Raw genomic sequence first — 20,380 nt, forward strand, 5'->3', positions numbered from 1 at the left:
GTGTCAACTATAAGTGGTGGCTTTAGTTGGGAATACATACACTATGAACACAATGTAAACAATAAGAAAGTTCCAGATTTTAACACAGGGCCCATCTATAAGACAAGGCATCAAGACCCACATGATTTAGCATTCATAATATCATGATATGCACTTATATCATAAAATATGACAAAAGCACCAACAACCTCAAGGGGATCAGAATTGGCTTTCCTCCAGAATCTCCTCCATGGTTTCCCCTCGCGTCATCTCTCCATCACTACTGGACAGGCTCTTCCTGTTGAGAAAGTCAAGCCCTGTTGTGCCACAGCCCTTCAAACCCTGACCTTTAACCTCTCCTTGTCCAAGTCCTTCACCTCCTTCATGTTCAGCTACCTGAAGCAGGTGTGGATGTGTTGTTGAGGTACCGCCCTCGTCAAAGAAGTCACTCTGCCGAGAGCACTGTGGGCGCCGCCTTCGAGTGCACTTCCAGAGGTACTTGAGGGGTACGCACTGAAAACAGCTCTTCACCTGGAAGTGATTGGTAAACAGGAAAAGCTGCCAGCGCTTCTTTAGTTCAGCTTGGACCTGAATTTTCAGTACAAAGAAAATACATTTTTATGGCAGATATGGCAATATCATATAACATAATTATGCTTTCAAAGTGTATAACCACTTGTGTTTTTGTTTGCTTAGAAAGAGCCATTTATATCTACATAGGGAGCAGGTCCTTTTCCACAGAGTCCGCCATCTTGCACCACAATGTTTCTACAGCATCCCAGAACGGACAAATTGTACACAGGCTCTAGCGAGAGCCTTTCCCGTTTTTTACTTTGCCTAAAGATAAGGATGGGTACCGAAACACGCTAAATTCTTAAAGACCAGATTGTTGATAAGCTCTGACGTTACTGGTGATTTTATTGGTACTTTTTAATGTTTAGGGTTAATATATAGTCAGCAGAGACACTGAAGTAAACCAGTTGAAGTGACGATTACTACTACAACTACGCTCATTACTTGAAGTGATGAGCGTTGTAAGATTCACGAGTAAAAAGCCAATATGTTATCCATACACTTCAAGCATTAACATGTTAACAAAAGGATGATGTAATTCCGCAGTCTTTCATCAACCACTGCTTTATTTACACAACCTCAGCACCTAGAGCGGCCAAAAGCATATTTTTTACAAAGACGCTAAAACAGAAGCTGTCTGTATGTAGTCTAACTGTTTAGCACAGTTTATTCTTGTAAACGTCTCTGCTGGCTGAGACAAAGCAGCCGTCCTCCCTCTACTAGCGCTACTTACAGGCACATCAGAGGGAGAACAGAGGACAAGAGCAAGGACTGATACTGACTGATGATTTGTGTTATTTATTCTATTGACATTTTAGAGTTTTTACAGTGAGTTATGACTTCGTATATTGACTGCTGTTGTAAACCTTACTGTTGTTGATCTAGAAACAATATTTTTGTAATATTTAAATTATTATAAAATTCTAATCCTGTTCTGAATTTATTTGTTTTAAAAAATACATATGTTTTTAAAAGCAATTATTTAGTGATGAAAAAGAACCGAGTAGTGATCGATATCCCTACCTGAATTCCATTGTAGTTCTCAGACATGCTTGTAAATGGAGGGGTAAGCACTAAATCTTACACACTGTTTCTTTAAGTGTATGCAGTAGGTATACATCTGCACAACATGGTCACCGAATGAATGAAGTTTGATTTTCACTCTCCAACTCTAAACTAAAATGTCTAGCTGCTAAATGCTCACTTCTTTTGCCTGTTGTTTGGTACCTGGCAGGTAGCATCCATTGGGTTTGGAAGAACGTTTTTTGCTGAGAACAGCTGCTGGCTGCTTTGCTCATGAGAAAAATGTGTTACTCTTTAGCTGCTAAATGCTCTAATATCACCAGCTAGTTTCTAAGTCTGTCTGTTTGCCATCTGGTGCTGAGCGGGTCGCATAGAGTAGGTTTGTGTATAAAATGCTGCAAAAAACGACTGCTTGCTTCTGCTGGAAATTAGGTTTATTTGATCTAAGGGTGTGATCCAAAACCAAGACAGTTAGCTAAAAGAGGTTAAAAGCTCTGAGAGCTTTAGAAAAGCTTTAGATTTTTGGGTGAACGGTCCCTTTTAATATAGACACTATAATATACTGTATATAGCTTCAAAGTCTCAAACCAACAAATGACAACAAAACCAAAAATTGACTTAATTGAGCTTCCAATTCATATGGAATTCAACATCTATGAAAAATCACAATACATACAGATAAAATGTACCTCTCCATTAGCAAAACAGTACAGCACAGCAACCAAAAATCCCTGTAAAAGGATACACATTATGAATTATAGTTAATGTGGATTTAGAAACAAAAAACTTGCCATGTATGTAATCAACTTTACAGGTGTTACCTGAAAGGAGCTGAGAGTGAGGTTGATAAAGTTCCTGGCGTAGCGACTGCTGCCCTCCACACATTCATCTATCAGCACCGTAAAGACCACTTCATGGATTCCCAGCAGAGGAATCAGTACCAATGTTGCTCTGGCCAAGCTGAAGGACAAAAAAATACAGCGCTGAATATTTATAGACTGTTAAGACAGGTAGGAAGTTCGCAAAATATATAGTGGCACATGATTCAAAGGACAAAATAGAGGGCAAAGTGAGCTATATAGTATTCACAAGATTCCTTTCCATGGTGACATTCATGGTTAAGAGGAAAAGCCTTAAAGGTGTGACATTTGAGTTTGTACTGTAAATGGGAAGAACTGATATTTAAATGTTTGGCCAGGAACCTAATATTTAAATGTACTACTTGGCACTCAAGGTCAAACATGTTTCCTGAAATTTGGATTTGTAATCAGTTAGTGAGTCAAGGCAGGGACAAATACCTGTATCTGTAGTCTGTAAACGTCACCTGATCTGCTTTCAGCTTGGACAGCAGCAGCATCAGAATCTTGATGAATATGAAGAAAATGACCTGCAACAACATCTAGGTTAGATTTAAAGGAAATACATTTACTTGAAGGCTGGTACCAAAGAAACAAGACTTACAGGAGCAAGATAATGGATCTGGAAGTAACATGAACATCAGGTTGAATAACTGTACTGTGATTCTCAGAAAGGCTTTCAAGGATTGGTTCAGGAATCACTTACAAGCACTGATAAAGTAATTGGGCCTCTTATTATCCACCAGAACCATTTGTTCACAATTGACCAGCATCTTAGGAATAAAAGGATTTTAAAAAGTCAATCAATGAGAAACATTTTAATTAATTGAGTTCATTTGTGTATTGTGAAGTATGTAATGAAACACTTACTCTGTGTTTTCATATAAAATCTTGAGTACTGTCCATGGTGTTACAAACAAAATAGGTGTCCCTGAAAAGTAACAAAAACATAAGATGCAACATGTTTCATACATAACACACACTTACTCACAAAACAATTCCTCTCTCCCAACTCATCAAATAACATCACTTGGTCAGTGCACTTTGGCGTCAGACTCCAGTTACATAAAAGGTCATGATTTTATTCAACAAACGTTATTATTTTAAACAACACCACAATCTTATTCTTCGCCTCACCAAGTACTTCTGTTCTCTAAACCTACCCAAATTATTTATGCTTAAGTAAACCTACGTTTTAAATGTATTTTAAACTGTGTGCATGGAAACAAAAGGTTTCCGGTGATTTTGAAAAGACACCATGCATGTAACAAGCAGTAAAACGACACACCGTTCCCAATAGGGGTGGGTATCTCTTGGCACCTCACGATTCAGAGGGCTGCGATGTGATTATAAAACCATTATAGATTCTTCTTGATGCATCAACATTTTTAGATACAGGATCTTCTTTCTCACTGTGACTATCTGCTATTTTAAAAACACAGCCAAAGTGTAATGATTCAGATGAATTTACTTCCATCATCTTTTATTAATTCAATATTAGTAACAAATAGAAGAGATGTGTGAACTGGAGGGTTACATTTCCAAACAATGCAAAGAGAACCAACAGGAAAATAAATGAAATAGGGCCTGGAGCAGCATCCTCATAGTAAAAACACAGAATTCAACATGTTCTGAGTCATGTGACAGAAGAAGCTGCCTTTATTTACAAATAAATAATATTGACTTCTCTTCTAAAAAATCCCCTTGTTATAGGCAATGAGCATTCAGCTCTCATACAAAAATAATGCTTTCTGGCTTTGCACTTTCCGAGTTTGACGGGAGAAGAAGCAAAATGCATCCATACGTTAGCTTTTAAGCCAGGGGATGCCGGGTAGATCATATCCATATTTGGCTGCTTAAGTTCAGCCGCCCTCACCAAAACTCCGCTAGTATTTAGCCTAGAATGTGTGAGAATGTGTTGAGTTACCCCATCCTAGGAGCATGTATTTCTTCAGCAGACGTCTCTTAGTCAGCACAGCTGTGAAGAGCAGCGTGTGGAGGAAAATGGCCTCCACCAAGAGCCAGAAGTAGTTACAGGCCACAAAGTATTCCATACACACTTTGGAAAATTTACATATCAACGCTGTCTGTTGAGAAATATAGGAAATTAGTGTTGCAAATAGTATGGCTGATTCAAACTGCTTCTGTACTGTACACATTTAAAAGCAGCTAAAACCGAATCAGAAAGGCCCAGCACAAGCAAGTATCTGCTAATATGTGAATAATAAGGCAGTATCTTTTATACCGCAGAGATTGAGTAGGAGTTCCATCCTGGATCGTCCTTGGGTAGCTTGGAATACATGATGTATAATACAATTTCCTTAGAGATGACAGCCATGGCTCTCAGGATGAATGACACAAACAGATTCATGTGTATGTAGTTCCTGGTACAGTGGAGCTTCCTTGTAAGCAAAAACAGATGTAATTTGAGAAAGACAATGATCTATACATCCTGTGCAACTGTAAAATCATGAGAAGCACAAGATGGAACATTCAACAACATGGACCAGGAAGCATTTCCTGTTTTAACCAGTATGAAGCTATGTTTTTCGAAGTGGGTGCCTGTTTAGTTAGTATCTCATGCATACACCCTTGAACAATGACATCGACAACACCATAACATCTTACAAAAAGCAAATGATTTATAGGAAGGTAAATCATTCAACATGTTTATTAGGTTTCACGTAAAAAACACGATGCATTTTGGTGAGAAGCAATGGATATAACTTTGTTTAAAAAAAGCTTCATAAGGCACCTTCAAATTGCCAATATGAAAAAAGTATTTTTGTTCTCATTCATTACAGTGGTAAACTAAAATTTGTTTAACTATCATAACAATTTGATTTGGTTTCCAAACATCTAAAGTACAATCTAGAAAACAGATAGAAAGCATAAGTTTAATAAAACATGGGTTTTACCTTAGTAGTTTTGGCCATGGGTCCTATTTCTAATAATAACATTGTGCTCACCAAGTTCATTTCTAAGATCTGGGAATACTAAAATGATGTAGGGGCAAGGAACACAAGCAGTCAGACAATAACACCGGATTCAAACGAATCCCCATGATAGCAAAACTTATTTAGTGGAGGAAACAAAAGCAAAGATTGTTCCCATAGTTTACAGACCAACTTCCTGGTTCAAGTTTGACCCATGTACTTGCCAAAGATGTTCACACACACCGTTTTTCTGTGTAGTTAGGGATCATCGTGATCATTTTGCCAGCGTTCAATTTTGGTTTTACCGAAATAGTGGTATGGTGGTTTGGATAATGTGGGAGCCAATATGTATGTTTTGTTAATTAATATTGGAGTAATAGCACTCCAGGCTAGTAGGGGGCAATTACTAGTGACCCTCACAATTGTAATATAATGCCTCTGTGGACTTGGTTGGTATGTTTGGATGGTTGTTTGATCAGCATGTAAAACTTCACATTCACAGCGCTTCCAGCCCCGTTACCCCCATCAGAGGTAGTCATGGCTTAGAGGTAGAGCGGGTCATCTTCTAATTTGAAGATTGGCGTTTTGATCCCCAGCTTATCCTTTAGATCCCGAGCGGAGCCCAATTGGGCTCTAGAGGGGGGGCGACAGAGTGTACACATGTAGTACAAATCACTTTTGAGAACGAATTTGTCAGGATCCCTGTTGGACCGTGTGGGTTAACCTCTGGTTTTCCCCAATCTCCTCTCCTCATCTGGCTGTCATTTCCCTGTTTGTTGTGTTGTGCCATGTGCTCTGGGATTTTTCCTCTGCCTCCAGTCACTCCCATAGCCACACCCCTGACTGGTGCACGGCTGCAGCCACTCAGCCAATTACCTCTCGCAGGCTGACACACCAGACTCTAATTACACTAATCCTTTCCCCTGCCACTATAATAACCCTGGTCCTGCAGTCTGGGGTTGTCAGTTCGTCCCGTCTTTCACCCGCTTCAACCCCGTATCGCCTGCTGTCTCGAGCGTCAGCTCTCCGGTGTCCTACGGTCCGGGAATCCCCAGTTCCTCTGTTGTGTCCCAACAGTTCTTCTCGCCGACCCTCTGCCTGCCTACGGTGTCTGCCTCCGGTGTCCTACGGTCCGGGAATTCCCCGTTCCTCTGTTGTGTCCCAACAGATCTTCTCGCGGACGCTCTGCCTACCTACGGTGTCCTGCGGTCCGGGAACCCCCCGAGCCTCTGTTGTGTCCCCACTGGATTGTTCGCCGACACTCTGCCTGCCTCCGGTGTCTGCTGATCCGGGAATCCCCCCGTGTCCTCCGGTGTCGTGCCACGGGACACACACCGTCAATCTGCCTGCCCTCCGGTGTCGGACCACGGGTACCACACCGTCGATCCGGCCTGCACGCTGTGTCGGACCACGGGCTCCACACAGCCTTTCCTTTCTGTAATCAGCTGTGCTAATAAAGACTGTTTTCCTGAGACTATCTCCTGTGGTCTTGCAATTGAGTCCTAGTCCTTGCATTCCCGTGACAGAATTAAATGATATTTTAAAATATTTCAAAAACGTACATGACGAAGAGATTATTTACACTAACCCTCCTCCGTAGTTTTTAGACAGGAGTTGATGGTACAAATACATGTCTTAAAACCCTTGCACCCTCTAGCCCCCCAAATGGGGGCCTAGAGGGGGACAGAGTGTACTGTAGTACAAATCACTTTTGAGAATGAATTAAATGATATTTTAAAATTGTTCAAAAACGTACATGACGAAGAGATTCTGATCAAATGGACCATGCAATCTATTTTAATCACTCAAAAACATATATATACACAAAGTACTTCAAGGTACTACAAGTACTACCACAATTTCACCTATTACTCACCAGGAGAAGGCGAGCAATGTTCTCCGTTATCGTTCCCAGCCGCGATCTACGGCACTTTCACACACACACACTTCATATCCAGGAGCACGAGCACAACAAGCTGCATCGATCTATCGCCTCCAAATTATTTTACTTTAAACCGTTAAAAAGTTACAATTATTCTACCTCGGATCAACACACAGCCTAACAGCATAAATATTGAAACGCTTCGTACCTTTTAGATGTTTTTCTGGAAGGAAATCGTCCCGAAATACTTTTAATGCATTTCCTGCATTCTCAGCTGCTCCCTCTCTTTACTCGATGAAAACAACCGAGTCTCTACAACGTACTATGACGAATTAATAATAATTTCAGTTTTGGTCAATGGGTGGGGCGGATCACAGTTTCCGATTATTTTATTGGCTTAAAATTCTGTCAAACAACTCAAATAACGAATCACTACACTGCCCAGATTCTTACGGGTTCAGAACTGTGGGAATTATGCGAATCGGCCAATCACAGGCTGTGTTAGGTTCAAATACATCCCGTAAAACTGAAATTCTGACGAAAATTTGCCATATTTTACAAGTTTTCATATGGCCCAGGCTCTCAAAATGATGCCAAACTTCTGTATTAGATAGATTGAACACTATTAGTGATAATATAAGTGAAATATAGAGTTATATAGTATTTAAAAGTACAATAAAATAGCTATATCGGCTACTTCCAAAATCATAATTGACGTTGGCTGACCACACCTGTACACCGGCATTGATTTCTCAGGCATCCTTCACTCTATCAAAGCCCTTTTTTTTTTTAAATGATTGCTGACATGTTGGGATATGATTTGAGAGAGTTTAAGGCTAGGACTGCATCATTTCAAATCAATAAAAGTGCTTTTCTTTTCAGGAGAACCTGAACATTTTTTATTTGAGCTGTGTGTTATATTCATTCAGCATTAACCAATAACATATACAATGATATGTACATATATTAAAAAACTATCACAAGTGTTAGTGTTATAATACCATTGAAATTATTCAAATAGACCTTGTAGTTAGCGAGATAAGCCCCTTAGAGTGTGGGTATGAAATGTTCGAGTGGAGGGCTCAAAATAGGCTTAGGGGTTAAATGATCTGGTCCGCATGTCGAACTGTCCTTGGGCAAGATACTAAACCCCATTTTTGCTCCTGTGTCTGACTGTGCCATTGGTGTGTGGGTGAATGTGAATGAGTTTATATCTTGAAGGGCAGGTGGCACCTTGCACCAGTGCAAGTCCATTAACCATTACCGTTAACCGTCATATTTGCTGCCTTGTCGCCACCATTTTCTCAGATCTTAGTAATTACTTTGGTGAGTGTAACGTTATCATAACTGAGAGAAAGGTAAATCTGCCCCATCTTTATACAATTTTAATATTTTGATTGCATGACCATCAGAAACCCCTCTCCTCCCTGCCACTGACCTCAATATGGCCATCAGGAGAGTAGCAATAAAGAGAGAGGACAAGGACAGGGAATAGCCGATGATAGAGATGAGCCTGAGGGCTGTCTGGCGAAGCATTTCATCCTCCTTTACACACCCACACATACACATACAAGGAATGTGATAAGTTACTAATAAAGAGAACATTTTCAGCTCCAAAACTTAAAGGGAGCAGAAACCATGTATTTCCACTATCTCACCTTGTCTTTGAAATAATGTTCTTCCTTACATTCTGAGTCATCCCTCCAGGTCTCGGAGAAATTCTCCCTCTGTCGCCATCTCCCATTTACTAAGCATTCTCGATGTGCCCTCCTTGAGCCGTCTGTAGGTAATTGAAGGACACATAGATATGCATGGTAGCTTCTGACTGAGAGTTTCTTGTTCTTGTTGATTTTACATTATTATACGGCTAAATCCTAAATTGTAAGGGTATTGTCACTTCTCCTATGTGATTAATTACAACTTCATTCTGGTGTTAAATAATTTCCGAAGGCTGGACTGATCATTGAGAAAGCAATTTGAAAGTAGGGTTAGGGTTAAGGCTAATTTCAATGTGTCTGCTGTACTGAACTAAATGCTAATGTCATTATGCCAACATTCTTCCAATTACAGTTAGTTGCAGGTCATAAACCAAAGTAGTGGACACATTAAAATGTTGACCTGATGATGACGCAAGATGTAACAAATGATCACCAAAGTGGTTCTAATTCATCCCGACAGTAGCATGAATACCTGTCCCAAATTTCTGCAATATACTACCTAATGGTAGTACAGTGAAAAGTCAGGGGTAACCAAGAATAATGGATTCATTATCTGGGAATCCATAAATGTCAAATTTTCTTTCAAATGTTGTGGAAATCCATCCAATTGTTGCAGAGATATTAAATTGTGGACCAAAGCATTATCAAACACCAAATCTTTAATTTCATTTATTTGTAATTAGTGACTTCATACATGAGTTGTATTTTAAGTGAAGTGGTAAAACGTAACATTGTCCTCACTGATCCATGGTAAGTAAGAAGGACAGGGGACAGACACATTCCCAGGAGGTGAATGGGGCCAACACACAAACGTGTCAAATGTTCCTCTACAGTAGATTCCTGCAAAACAAGAATAATCAAGTTTTCACGAAGGTAATAACAATCAAGATAATTAACCTTAGACTTGACAGGAGGCTCACCAGTTTCTGGGAGTGCCCTTGTCGCCAGAGTTCTGTTGCATTCCTCCCAGTATTCAGTCCGTTTAGCTACCAGACTTTCAAGCACTGAGCCTGTTACCTGCATGAAGATTTAAAAAGTGAGACGAACTTTCTTTTTTAATCGGAGCAGTACAATTTAAGAGAATGCTGGAATTAAAGTGTACCTATAATATTATCTTTAAATTCACTTTAATATTAATTAAATGTTCCATTCCCCCTCAAAGATGAATACCAATTTGGAATAGAGCTCTCCACACTGTAGAAACAATCTGTATTTGTTGTATCATTGGAAGAAACTGTAAAAATATATTCGATATATTATCAACGTATAGAGCTTTAACCTTGAACATTTTAGTAGACACTTCTCTATTTTCACATCCAGCCGACGCAGAGCAAGCACCCCACAAATATCAGTCCAATATTAACTCTCCTTTTGGCTGTGCTTTGGTCACCACCAACTGCCCCAGCTAGTTGCTAACTTGATTTGCTGTTTGGTGCTGAGCAGGTATACAGTTCAGTGTGTATTGTGAAGAATTTAAGTTTTAAAGTACTCTGAGCATGGATATTATGTGTTACAATATGTTTACTTGGAGAAGGTTTAAACTAAAAGTAGTTACTGAATGTATTGTGCACTGTGAGAGAAACCAGAGAATTTATGACACCGCCATAAAGTAATAAAAATCAGTGAGAGGGGGATGTTACTGAAAGGTTTCTGAGCACAGCCTTCAATGAGGGAGGAATAGGTCAAGAAGATGGCCGACGGAAGTCCGTAGGGTTCGGCCAATCACTGAGCTGATCGATTGGCTGAGAAATGTGAAACATGATACTTTTGAGAGACTCAGCAGGGACAAAGGATCTTCGAATTGCAGAAGATCCTCAGACCTCCTTCGCATCATGGGACAGACACACCATTCTGTCCTGTGGTGTGAACAGGGCCTCATATTTCATGGAATATTATGTTTGTTTTACTGTCGATAGTGTAATTCAGTTTGCGAATTGTTTTGGCTTCTGTTAGATATTAAATACCATTTGATTCTGGCCCTGCTTGCTGATGGAAGAAAGAGAGCAAGGGGGGGGGGCTGCTTCTTCTCCTCTGTGGTCTTCTTCTCCTCTGTTTGAGAAACTTTTAAACTCAACAGTATACAGTTTAGATTTTTTACCAAACAAATACCTAGGAACATTGTGCAACACTGTGAAACTGTGGTACTGCGGTATACTGCAGGTGCAATCTGATACTATCTAACACCTCTAATTTCAGCAGAGCAGGAAGCTGGAGCCTTAAGCAAATCCATAGAGCATTCTGTGGTTTAAGAGCCTGACTGACTTTGATGAAGCTTGGCTCTTGTAACCTTTAGTCTTAGAGCCTAGGAAGCAGTATTTAGGGGCGACCATGGCTTACTGGGTTAAGAGGGTTATCTGGTAACCGCAAGGTTGATGGTTCATGTGTCCCTGAGCAAGACACTGAACCCCTAACGGCTCACCGGGCGCCTGTCATTGGCAGCTCACTGCTCCCTATATACAGGGATGGGTCAAATGCAGAGACACATTTTCAAGAGTTGTTTTCTTTTATTCTATTCTGGAATCATGTAGTCTTGATACATTTAACCTTTTGAACCCCAAATCCTGCCAGCGGGATTAAAAAAAAGCATGTTTTCTTTATCAATCACCAAAACTACACCATTTATCATAGCCAGAAGATGTAAAAACGTATTTGACAGATTTATATTTTTCCAACGATTCCATGAATACATGGGAAAACGCAACCAAAGCTAAGCTTAAAATGTAGCTTAGCTAAGCTTACAATTGAGCTTAGCACAGCTGGGAAGCCATGATTGATTTGGTTGAGACCAACAGTCACGTGACAAAAATTCCATGAAACTCTGACTGAATACCAGGCTGCTGAACACAGTGCTTTGGGGAGAGTACAGGAGAAGGTGTAAAAATGTGAATAACTTAATATATATATCACGTGGAGCTGCTTTTTCCCCAACATTGGTAACACTTGTGGCAACATGCAAAATGTTGTATATATAGATTACATTGCCAATTTTTAATTAAAAAATGATCAAAGAAATTCAACTTGCATTTTCTTTTTCTTCTTTTTTCTTCTTTATGGCATTGTAACTGTGTTGTACCGTTTTCTGTACTTCTAGTAATAGTTGTGCTTTTTCCATAGAGGTGCAGGACTTATATATTGCAGTGAAAATCAAGGCTAAGAGGTGCAGGACTTATATATTGCAGTGAAAATCAAGGCTAAAGAGAGAAAGAATTGACACGAGTGAAAAATGCCCTGAAACTGCTTGGGGTTCAGAGGGTTGCGTTTTATTTAGTGCTGGGCAAGTTAACGCGTTAACGCATTAATTAATTAACGGCAACAATTATTTTATCGCGCATTAACGCAGTTTTTTTTTTATTATTGTTTTGAAAATCCATTATGGAGGGAAGCTTCGGCAGACTACGTTGGATGCAGCGTGTGGGAGAAGTATAGATAAACAAAAGCAAGACAAGCTAACAAATGCTACAGAGAAGTGGATACGAACTGCAGCTGATTAGCGTTGTGGAAGTTGTCGGTCTGAGTAACGTTCTTAGGATCGCAACGAATGACAGCACGTATGAGCCTCAAGACGCACCATCACAAGACACACGGGTTGTATTAAAGGAGAGGACTACAAAAGCGACGGCATTACAACGAGCACCAGCTGCTGCTCTCACTGGAGACTACTGGACATCGCTGGGTAACCATCATCACCTCGAAGTTACAGCATTATAGTGATGAGCAGTAGAGCTGCATTAACATGCTCTGACTGTCATGAAGACACAAGACAGACATTTTGCTGAAACATGTTCATGTTGCACAGCAGTGGAACGTTTCACATAAAGTCACACACTGAGCACAGATAGTGAAGAGATAGACCTGCTACTGTGTAAAGGGAATACTGCTTTTAAAAAGAACCTTATTTGTTTAAAGTGTTTGCAAACCAAATGTTATTGCACTGTTGTTCATATAGCAGTACTTTTAAAATAAAAGTGCGCAATACACTACTTTTTTGCATATAACAACGTGATTAATCGCGATTACAAATTGTAATCGTTGCCCAGCACGAGTTTTATTATACTCAAAAAGTTACAATTCATATTCTTACCTATTACTGAGCTAACAGTAAGTTATAATATGTCATGATTTTACTTTTCATTCATTCATTGAATGAATTTTACCATTACTGATTGTTCAATTAATGACGATATTGAAGTCACGTAGTCATGTTTAACCCTGTATGCTTGTATACTCCTGAATGGTTAAGATAGTAAATAAGTCTAATCATGGTTTAACATACTTTGGCCTGATCGGGGTCAGAGTCAGCATAGGAAACAGGTTGTAAGTGCGGATACTGCAACAGGTTAAAGAGACATCCTTACTGTTGTACAACTGTGGAGAATTTAAGAATTAAAAGCATTATTTAGTAGAACTTATAGCACCCTTGGTGCATAGTGGTGAATAAAGTGGTGAATAAAGTTTCACAATGATGAGAATATAAATTATGTTAAGAGTCACAATATATTTACTTATGGAATGTATGATAGGTTTACAGGATGTTTACTTAGAGAAGATATATGTTTGCAATAAGTTTACTTGTAGGAGTCTTAAACATAATCATTGGAAGTATTGAACCAAAGTATAGTCAAATAGTTAGGGCGTTCTGAGCCATGAGTGCAGGGAAGATAAGGAATGCAGGGGACAGGCTCTTCACGACCATATAAGGGAATAGGTCGAGGGCCAGAAACATCAAAGTGGTCGCAGAGGAACTGACCAGGTGACCCATTAGGGCTTATCAGAAGTCCTGCCAGAAAGCGGAGTGATGACGGATCGATACAAGGAGGGAACAAAGCGACTACAGCCAATCACTGATTGGCCTGGACATCTGTTTCCAACGTTTTGGGACAGCTTTGACACTTTACGACTTTCAGGAGTATAAAGAACAATGTTTTAGGGAGTTTCTGGAGGCCATGGCACTTCGTTTTTCAGTACCCGACTAGGTCAGACCTGTGAGTGGAGTTGCACGTGGTCTCTGCTCTCGAGATGCATACTATCGATAGTGTATTTTAGATTGTAATTGTCATCATCAGTTTACAGTTGTTATCGTTTAATTAAATACTGTTTTTAATTTGGACCGGATCGAGTTACTTTTTGATGCGCCTGCGCAGAAAGAAGTAAACACAGCAGCGGCCTTGCGATTCCTCCAGAAACTTCTCAGCCTCAACACAACCCAAGAAGGCAAGACAGGAACCGTTAAGGGGGGCTAAGAAATAAGTGATAAATTAAAGAAGTCTGTCATGAATTGAAAGCTTTATCCAATGATTTGACAATGCTTAGGTGTCTTCCATATATGGACCAGGAGGTTAAAGACGCTCTGAGTAAAAAGGTATAAATAGGAGGAGACAACAACATATGGTGGTTGTGGGTCCAGACTTGGTTCTTGGTTTCTCTTCTCTGGATGTATAGGATTGGCCTTTTGGCCGATGAGGTTTTTTAAATTTTGTCTTTTCTTTAATCTACTTTTTGTAACCTTTAATCTTCTTTTCATTGTAAAAAAAAACAAATTAAACTTTGTATTTTGTACATTCCAAACAAAGTCCAGTCTTTCTCATCTGAGGGTTTGTAAAGGTCTCCTAAAGGTAAGAAAGCTCTTCCCCTGGGACTGGCTGACGGTAGTAATTGATTGGCTATACATTTAAATAACATACCTGCTACAAGCTAAGGTTTAAATGATGTTGTTCAATCTTAAGTGATTTACTGACTTGGTTGGCTCAGATAGTTTTGATGATCTGCCTGTTTATCATGTATGATGTTGCAAGTGATTAGAGTGCATAGACATTTGCTGTTGTGTTTATTGTAAAGCAATAGAGATCAGATTGGCATCTAAATTGAGGGTGTTTGGGCCATGTCCCTGAAGCTGCCCTTCATACCCGAGGGAGGTTCCCAGCTACAAAGATTAGAAATATGAAAAGTCAGCAGAAATAAGCTGAAAAAGCTGAACATTTTGATATTTGAAAAGTTTCTGTAGCTTAAAAAATGTTGAAGGAGATAAGTGCCAAAAAAGGGGGACGGAAGAAATAGTGGAATAAAGAGAAACAGGATAACAATAGTTGGAATGCTTAACAGCATTCCAACAATTATTTCGTGCGATACCTACAAATTATGACGCATTACTTTTTCGTAGGTTTAACTTAAAATGCTAGATGACACCAGCCTGAATTAAGAAAGATTTTACAGTACAACCCATTTCAATGTATTTGCAGCCTCTAAATCAGGCATGTCCAAAGTCCGGCCCGCAGGCCAATCATGGCCTGAGGTCAGATTTTATACGGCCCGCGCCTTCTGTCTTAAAATGCATTATTTATGGCCCGCCAGCACAGTCTTCTTCGCGGGCCGACGAGTCAAACGTATACCTGCAAACTTGTCGCTTTTCAGTGAAATTCGCCGTTTGGAATCAAAACATATCATCCACGTGATCCGTAGAAGTTTTTTTTAGGGGAGGGGGGGGGTCATCTGGCCAGCCAGCGTTTCTCAGATTGGAGTGAGACAAGGAAAAAAGGTGATGTCGTGATCTTCACAATAAAGCATCTTTGACGTGTCGAGTCTTCAGCGTTAAGATGTCTACACCATTTTAATTTCCTTCCGTTAAAGTTTAAGTTCCGTTATGTTCCGTTACAGTTCAGACTTGCTCGGTTAAGGATAACGTCCACTACATGTGGAACTTTGTTTGTTAACATTCGTCATAATCGCGATTTAGGAGGAAAAAAAACGCAACGCGATGAAACATGCCCGGTTCAGTTCACGCGGTCACTCGTTAACGTTAAACCGGAACACCGGCGGATCTGCTGGCAGGTTGTTTTTTTTAACTCAAAGTAGAATGACGATGATTTCGTGGTGACAATAACTTTTAAGACCACGATGATTGGCTATCCTTGTTTTTAAATGACTAAAACTTTTGAAAATGAGACCTCGTTCTCAATGGATTTTGTCTACATAAAAGGTTCATAATAATATTGATTGAAAAAAAAGCTAACTATTCAGCTGTTCAACCAGAGCTGAAATACTGATTAATAACTGAATAATAAATTAGTTTTTTGCTTAAAGTAAATGTCTTATCCCTTAATTTTCTTCTCAGAGTACACCAGAATGCTACATTTTAAAGATCATATTTAAAATAAAATTATCCCTGCTGTGTCATTGAAAATATAATTATTAAATAATAGTGTATGTATAGGCAACTTGTATTGTTTAAAATAATGTCAGCAGGGACTGTTGGCCCTTGGGCATTTTCACATTATCAAATCTGGCCCTCTTTGAAAAATGTTTGGAAACCCCTGCTCTAAATGGATGTGGTGAGTAATAGGGCAGGGGTCGGCAACCTGCGGCTCTTCAGCCCCTCAGTGTGAATGTAGACTCAGGGAGCCACAACAAATACGTTTTTGTTTTAAATGATCTACGTCCACACGGCGTTTCAGCATTGTTTTCTAAATGATCTCCGTCCAGACTTAAACGCCTGAAATCGAATATCACGTGACTATTCACGTTCACTGGGCATGCGGGTGGGTGCTGGTGTAAACAGGAAGTAGATTGGTTGATCAAAGCCGCTAACGTGACTTCAGATGGCCGCTCCCTAGCGCTGATAACGCCGCTGGACACGCTGCTCGCTAATCGCTCCAATAACTGCTTTCTCCGCAGAAATGCAGACTTTAGCTATGTCCCAATTCAGGGGCTGCATCCTTCGGAGGCTGCATTCGTAGACCGGTTACGTCACAGCGGCTGCGACTAGGCTGTCCCATTTCGCATGTTTGTTGAAGACTCCTTCAATGCAGCCGACGAATGCAGCCTTCAGACCCCAGATTTGAAGGACACATCTGATATATCCTTCGCGGCCCAGCACATCCCGAGATGCATTGCGTGCCGGCAAAGATTTGATTTGAACAAACATGGCAGCGACTAATGCGAGAGCTGGAGAAGCGGCAGTATTCACTTTTAAATGTAAGTATTGGGTTTCAACTCACTCGAATATCACCGATACTAATGTTGAAGCAAAATAAGAGATTGTATAACATCACGTGTGTTAAAATGTTCTGTTAAGTTACGTGACGTTGGTAACTGACAAGCTAACTAACGTTAGCCACTGCGCTATTACCGGCAGCGGACTCGAGCATCAAAGCACTGCAAAGTGCAATAATGACAAAAATCGGTAATATGTGATTAATCATGATTAATCCACAGAAACCTGTGATTAATTTGATTACAATTTTTAATCATTTCACAGCCCTACTAATAACACAACCAGTAGATCCTCCTCATGTGTTCACGCTGCTGTCAGAGCGATGACCGTTGTGACGTCACCTTTTTATTTTATTAATTGAAATTGAAATAAGACATGTAAAGGATTTCTGTGTGAATGTGTGTATATTCTGCTGTGTAAATTATAAAAGTATGTGTTACTGCAAGTTAATAAACACGTTTGCTGACATTTGTTTTGCTGCTGTTAATGTTAACTGTCTTGATTGATTTCCTCTGCCTTAGGATTGTAATATATATATATATATATATGTGTGAATGAAATGAAATAAAGTAATAGATAAATACATTTAATTATTAAGAACTATAACTGATTGAAAATTAGTTATTTAACATAGTAACTGATTTAATTAACTGATTGATTTAGAAAAACAATATTATGAAATAGAATGAATTAATTATTGAATATATGATAAAAAACTGATTAAACACTAAACTAAAACCTTTCCAGTATATATACTGAAAAGGTGTTTAGTTTAATGTATTTACATGTATATATATTTATAATCCTGCTGAGCAGGGATTATATATATATATATATTTATATATATATAATCCTGTTGAGCAGGATTTTAGGTGATGGGAGCAGCAAGAGGGGGCGGGGCGTGAACAGCTGTTGACACAAAACAGAAAGTCCTCTGTAGGTAGGCCATCTCATTTCGTAGACTGCATGGTCCAGCCTACGCGCTCCTCAAAGGACGTAGACCGCGAAGGCTGGGTCCTCCGAAAGATGCAGCCCCTGAATTGGGACATAGCTTTTAACTGGACAACAGCTGCTAGTAAAGACAACAAGGTCAGCGATACCTGACCTTAAATAAAAATGTTTTATTATTTTGTCAACTAAAATGTGCATCACATCCTAACCCTAACCCTAACCCGTCAAGCGCCTTTCCCTGCAGGTGGCTAATCATGATCTGCAGAGCCCCGCCCTTGGTAAACTATCAATGGATGAATCAAAAAAAAGAAAAGTCACGGAGGAAAATAGAGTTTAATTCTGGACGTATTCATTTGCTTTCACTGCCAACAATGCTGGCTTACCTGTATGCTTGATATGTGCTAAAAATGTAATGTTGAAAGTCACTTCCAGAACAAACACACAGCATTTGCTGGAAAGTATCACGCTGGAGATGAGCGAAAAAGAGCGATTCCTCAACTGCTGCAGCAAACTCTCCTCTTCATAAGAGTTTGATATTGTTCCAACAGGTAAAATTGCAACAAAATGGCAAGAATTGTCTTTATTCTTGTTCTATAATTTCATAAATACAACAAACTATAGTTTTTGTATAAATAATATAACTATATATAAAACTTTATAAGCTGTGACATCAAATAGCTTTTGCGGCTCCAGATGAATTTTATTTGGTGGAAAATGGGGCAGAATTGCTCTTTGGATAGTAAAGGTTGGTATAGGTGGTGTTGCAGTATTTGTATTTACCCACTTGGTGGGAGTATTCAAAGCACTACCTGCACTAACAGAGGGGACATTTTCTTTGGAATCTGCAATTGATACAGGTCATTTATCAACCTGGCTTTCTGCATTAGTACAATGCAAATGCGCCTCTCTATTTATTCTTGATATCAGTCCATAGGTGTGTCCCTGACAAAAGTTTGTTGTATTTGACAGTTATATTAATTAATGTTGGAAACATGATTATTCCTTAATTTGCTGTCATTAGTAAGATAAATTATAATTTTCTTTATTTAAAAAGCAAACTTTTTTCAGACCACAGCTGCAATCTCTTTCATTTATAATTAATTATCAGGACCGAGGGGCTGTAGCTTTCCTTTCTTGGTCGCAAACTCCCAACCTTCACAAACCAGTGAGTGAGAAGCTAATCTCTGTAAAACCCTGTGTTCCTTTAGCTGCCTGGTGACTCATCCACCACCTGACAGAGAAGGCTTCAATTTGCTTGGGTTTGTCTTGTCAACTCTGTACAGAGCGGTACCACCAATGAAGGGAAGACAAAATTCATTCGAGCAATGGGACCTCCTGTAGCCTAAATACAATCTGCTACATAGTTTGTTTTTTCTTCTATTCCTAGACATTCATCTGTCATCAGGGTCTTTGCTGTGTGTCATGAGAAATATGACGTATTATATTGCCTCGCTGAATTGGATAAATTTGGATGGATATTTCTTTTGTGGAGCCAAGTTGTTGAAAAAATATTCAATTAAAATTACATCTGACTTACTGTAAATTTCAACGCTAAATAAGACTTGAATGTTACTTAATTGAAAGGCCTAATTTCTGTGTGTGCATGCATGTGTACGTTAAGCATTTACCTGATGGTTGAAGATAACAAAAAAGAACAAAAGCAGGAATGCCTGTCCTGCTGTGGTCTGGGTCCTCTTGTGACAGGTTGGCAGCAGGGTTGGCATGTTGCTGTCTGTTTACATTGGTAGCAGCAGGTTTCTGGGTTCTCAGCTGTTTCCCCACCTCATACCTCACCCCTGTATGCAAGGCCTCTAAATCCTTGTTTTATCTTGCTAAGTCCTCTTAGCTTGTCCTTGCCTTGGGGATCTTAAGAATTTGTTGGAGAAATTTTGAGGATGGTTTGCAAGAACGTCTCCAGTTTCTGATGCTTGCCGTTGTTTGTGTCCCACAATTTCCCTAAAATTCCTTTAATTCCTCAAAATCTTCTTGATCTTCTTGAACTATTTTCCAAGATTCCAAGCTACTTTATGGTTCTTTTAATTAATTGATCATTGACTTGTCAAAATCTCTTTTTGATAAATGTAATTTGGTAAGTTATCCTGGGCAAAGAAGTACTCTGCTGCAGTTCTGCAGTTCCAGTCCTCCTGTCCATGAAGAACTCTCAGTCTGTGAAGGAGGTGGATCTGTCTGTATAGACACTGCGCAACTGAGAGCGTCTGGGGATCCTCATTGAGAGATGGCTTGTCCCGCCCCGTCCTCCCCCAACCAATCAAGATAAGACCTGGGGAAAGCCAGCTGCATAACTGGATTAACTTTGTTGTCTGAGAAAAATGATACATTTACCAATAGCAATTATAATCCCATACGGACACTTAAATACAAGCATACAGCAAATACCACACACCGCACACACCAGCAAATACCACTTGTACTGTAGACACAGATGCTGACCCCTTCCTTCTGTTTATCTCAGT

The 20,380-nt window shown here is 39.6% G+C and overlaps 1 protein-coding gene across 1 annotated transcript; it reads right to left on the reverse strand.

Moving 5' to 3' along the window:
- Positions 1–198: 198 nt before the first annotated feature.
- Positions 199–20,045, reverse strand: LOC306693918 (glucagon-like peptide 2 receptor; the record flags this gene model as incomplete). Its single annotated transcript, XM_079156595.1, has 13 exons — positions 19,535–20,045; positions 9,889–9,985; positions 9,710–9,808; positions 8,909–9,030; positions 8,685–8,795; positions 4,678–4,830; positions 4,360–4,519; positions 3,303–3,363; positions 3,139–3,205; positions 2,874–2,962; positions 2,397–2,535; positions 2,265–2,306; positions 199–567 (listed from the first exon to the last, which is right to left on the reverse strand). Exons 1-13 carry the CDS (start codon positions 19,628–19,630, stop codon positions 199–201), a joined length of 1,605 nt encoding a protein of 534 aa, XP_079012721.1. The 5' UTR covers positions 19,631–20,045.
- Between the last annotated feature and the right edge of the window lie 335 nt (positions 20,046–20,380).

This window comes from Pholis gunnellus (genome assembly GCF_910591455.1).
Source record: "Pholis gunnellus genome assembly, chromosome: 3".
NCBI classification, from domain to species: domain Eukaryota; kingdom Metazoa; phylum Chordata; class Actinopteri; order Perciformes; family Pholidae; genus Pholis; species Pholis gunnellus.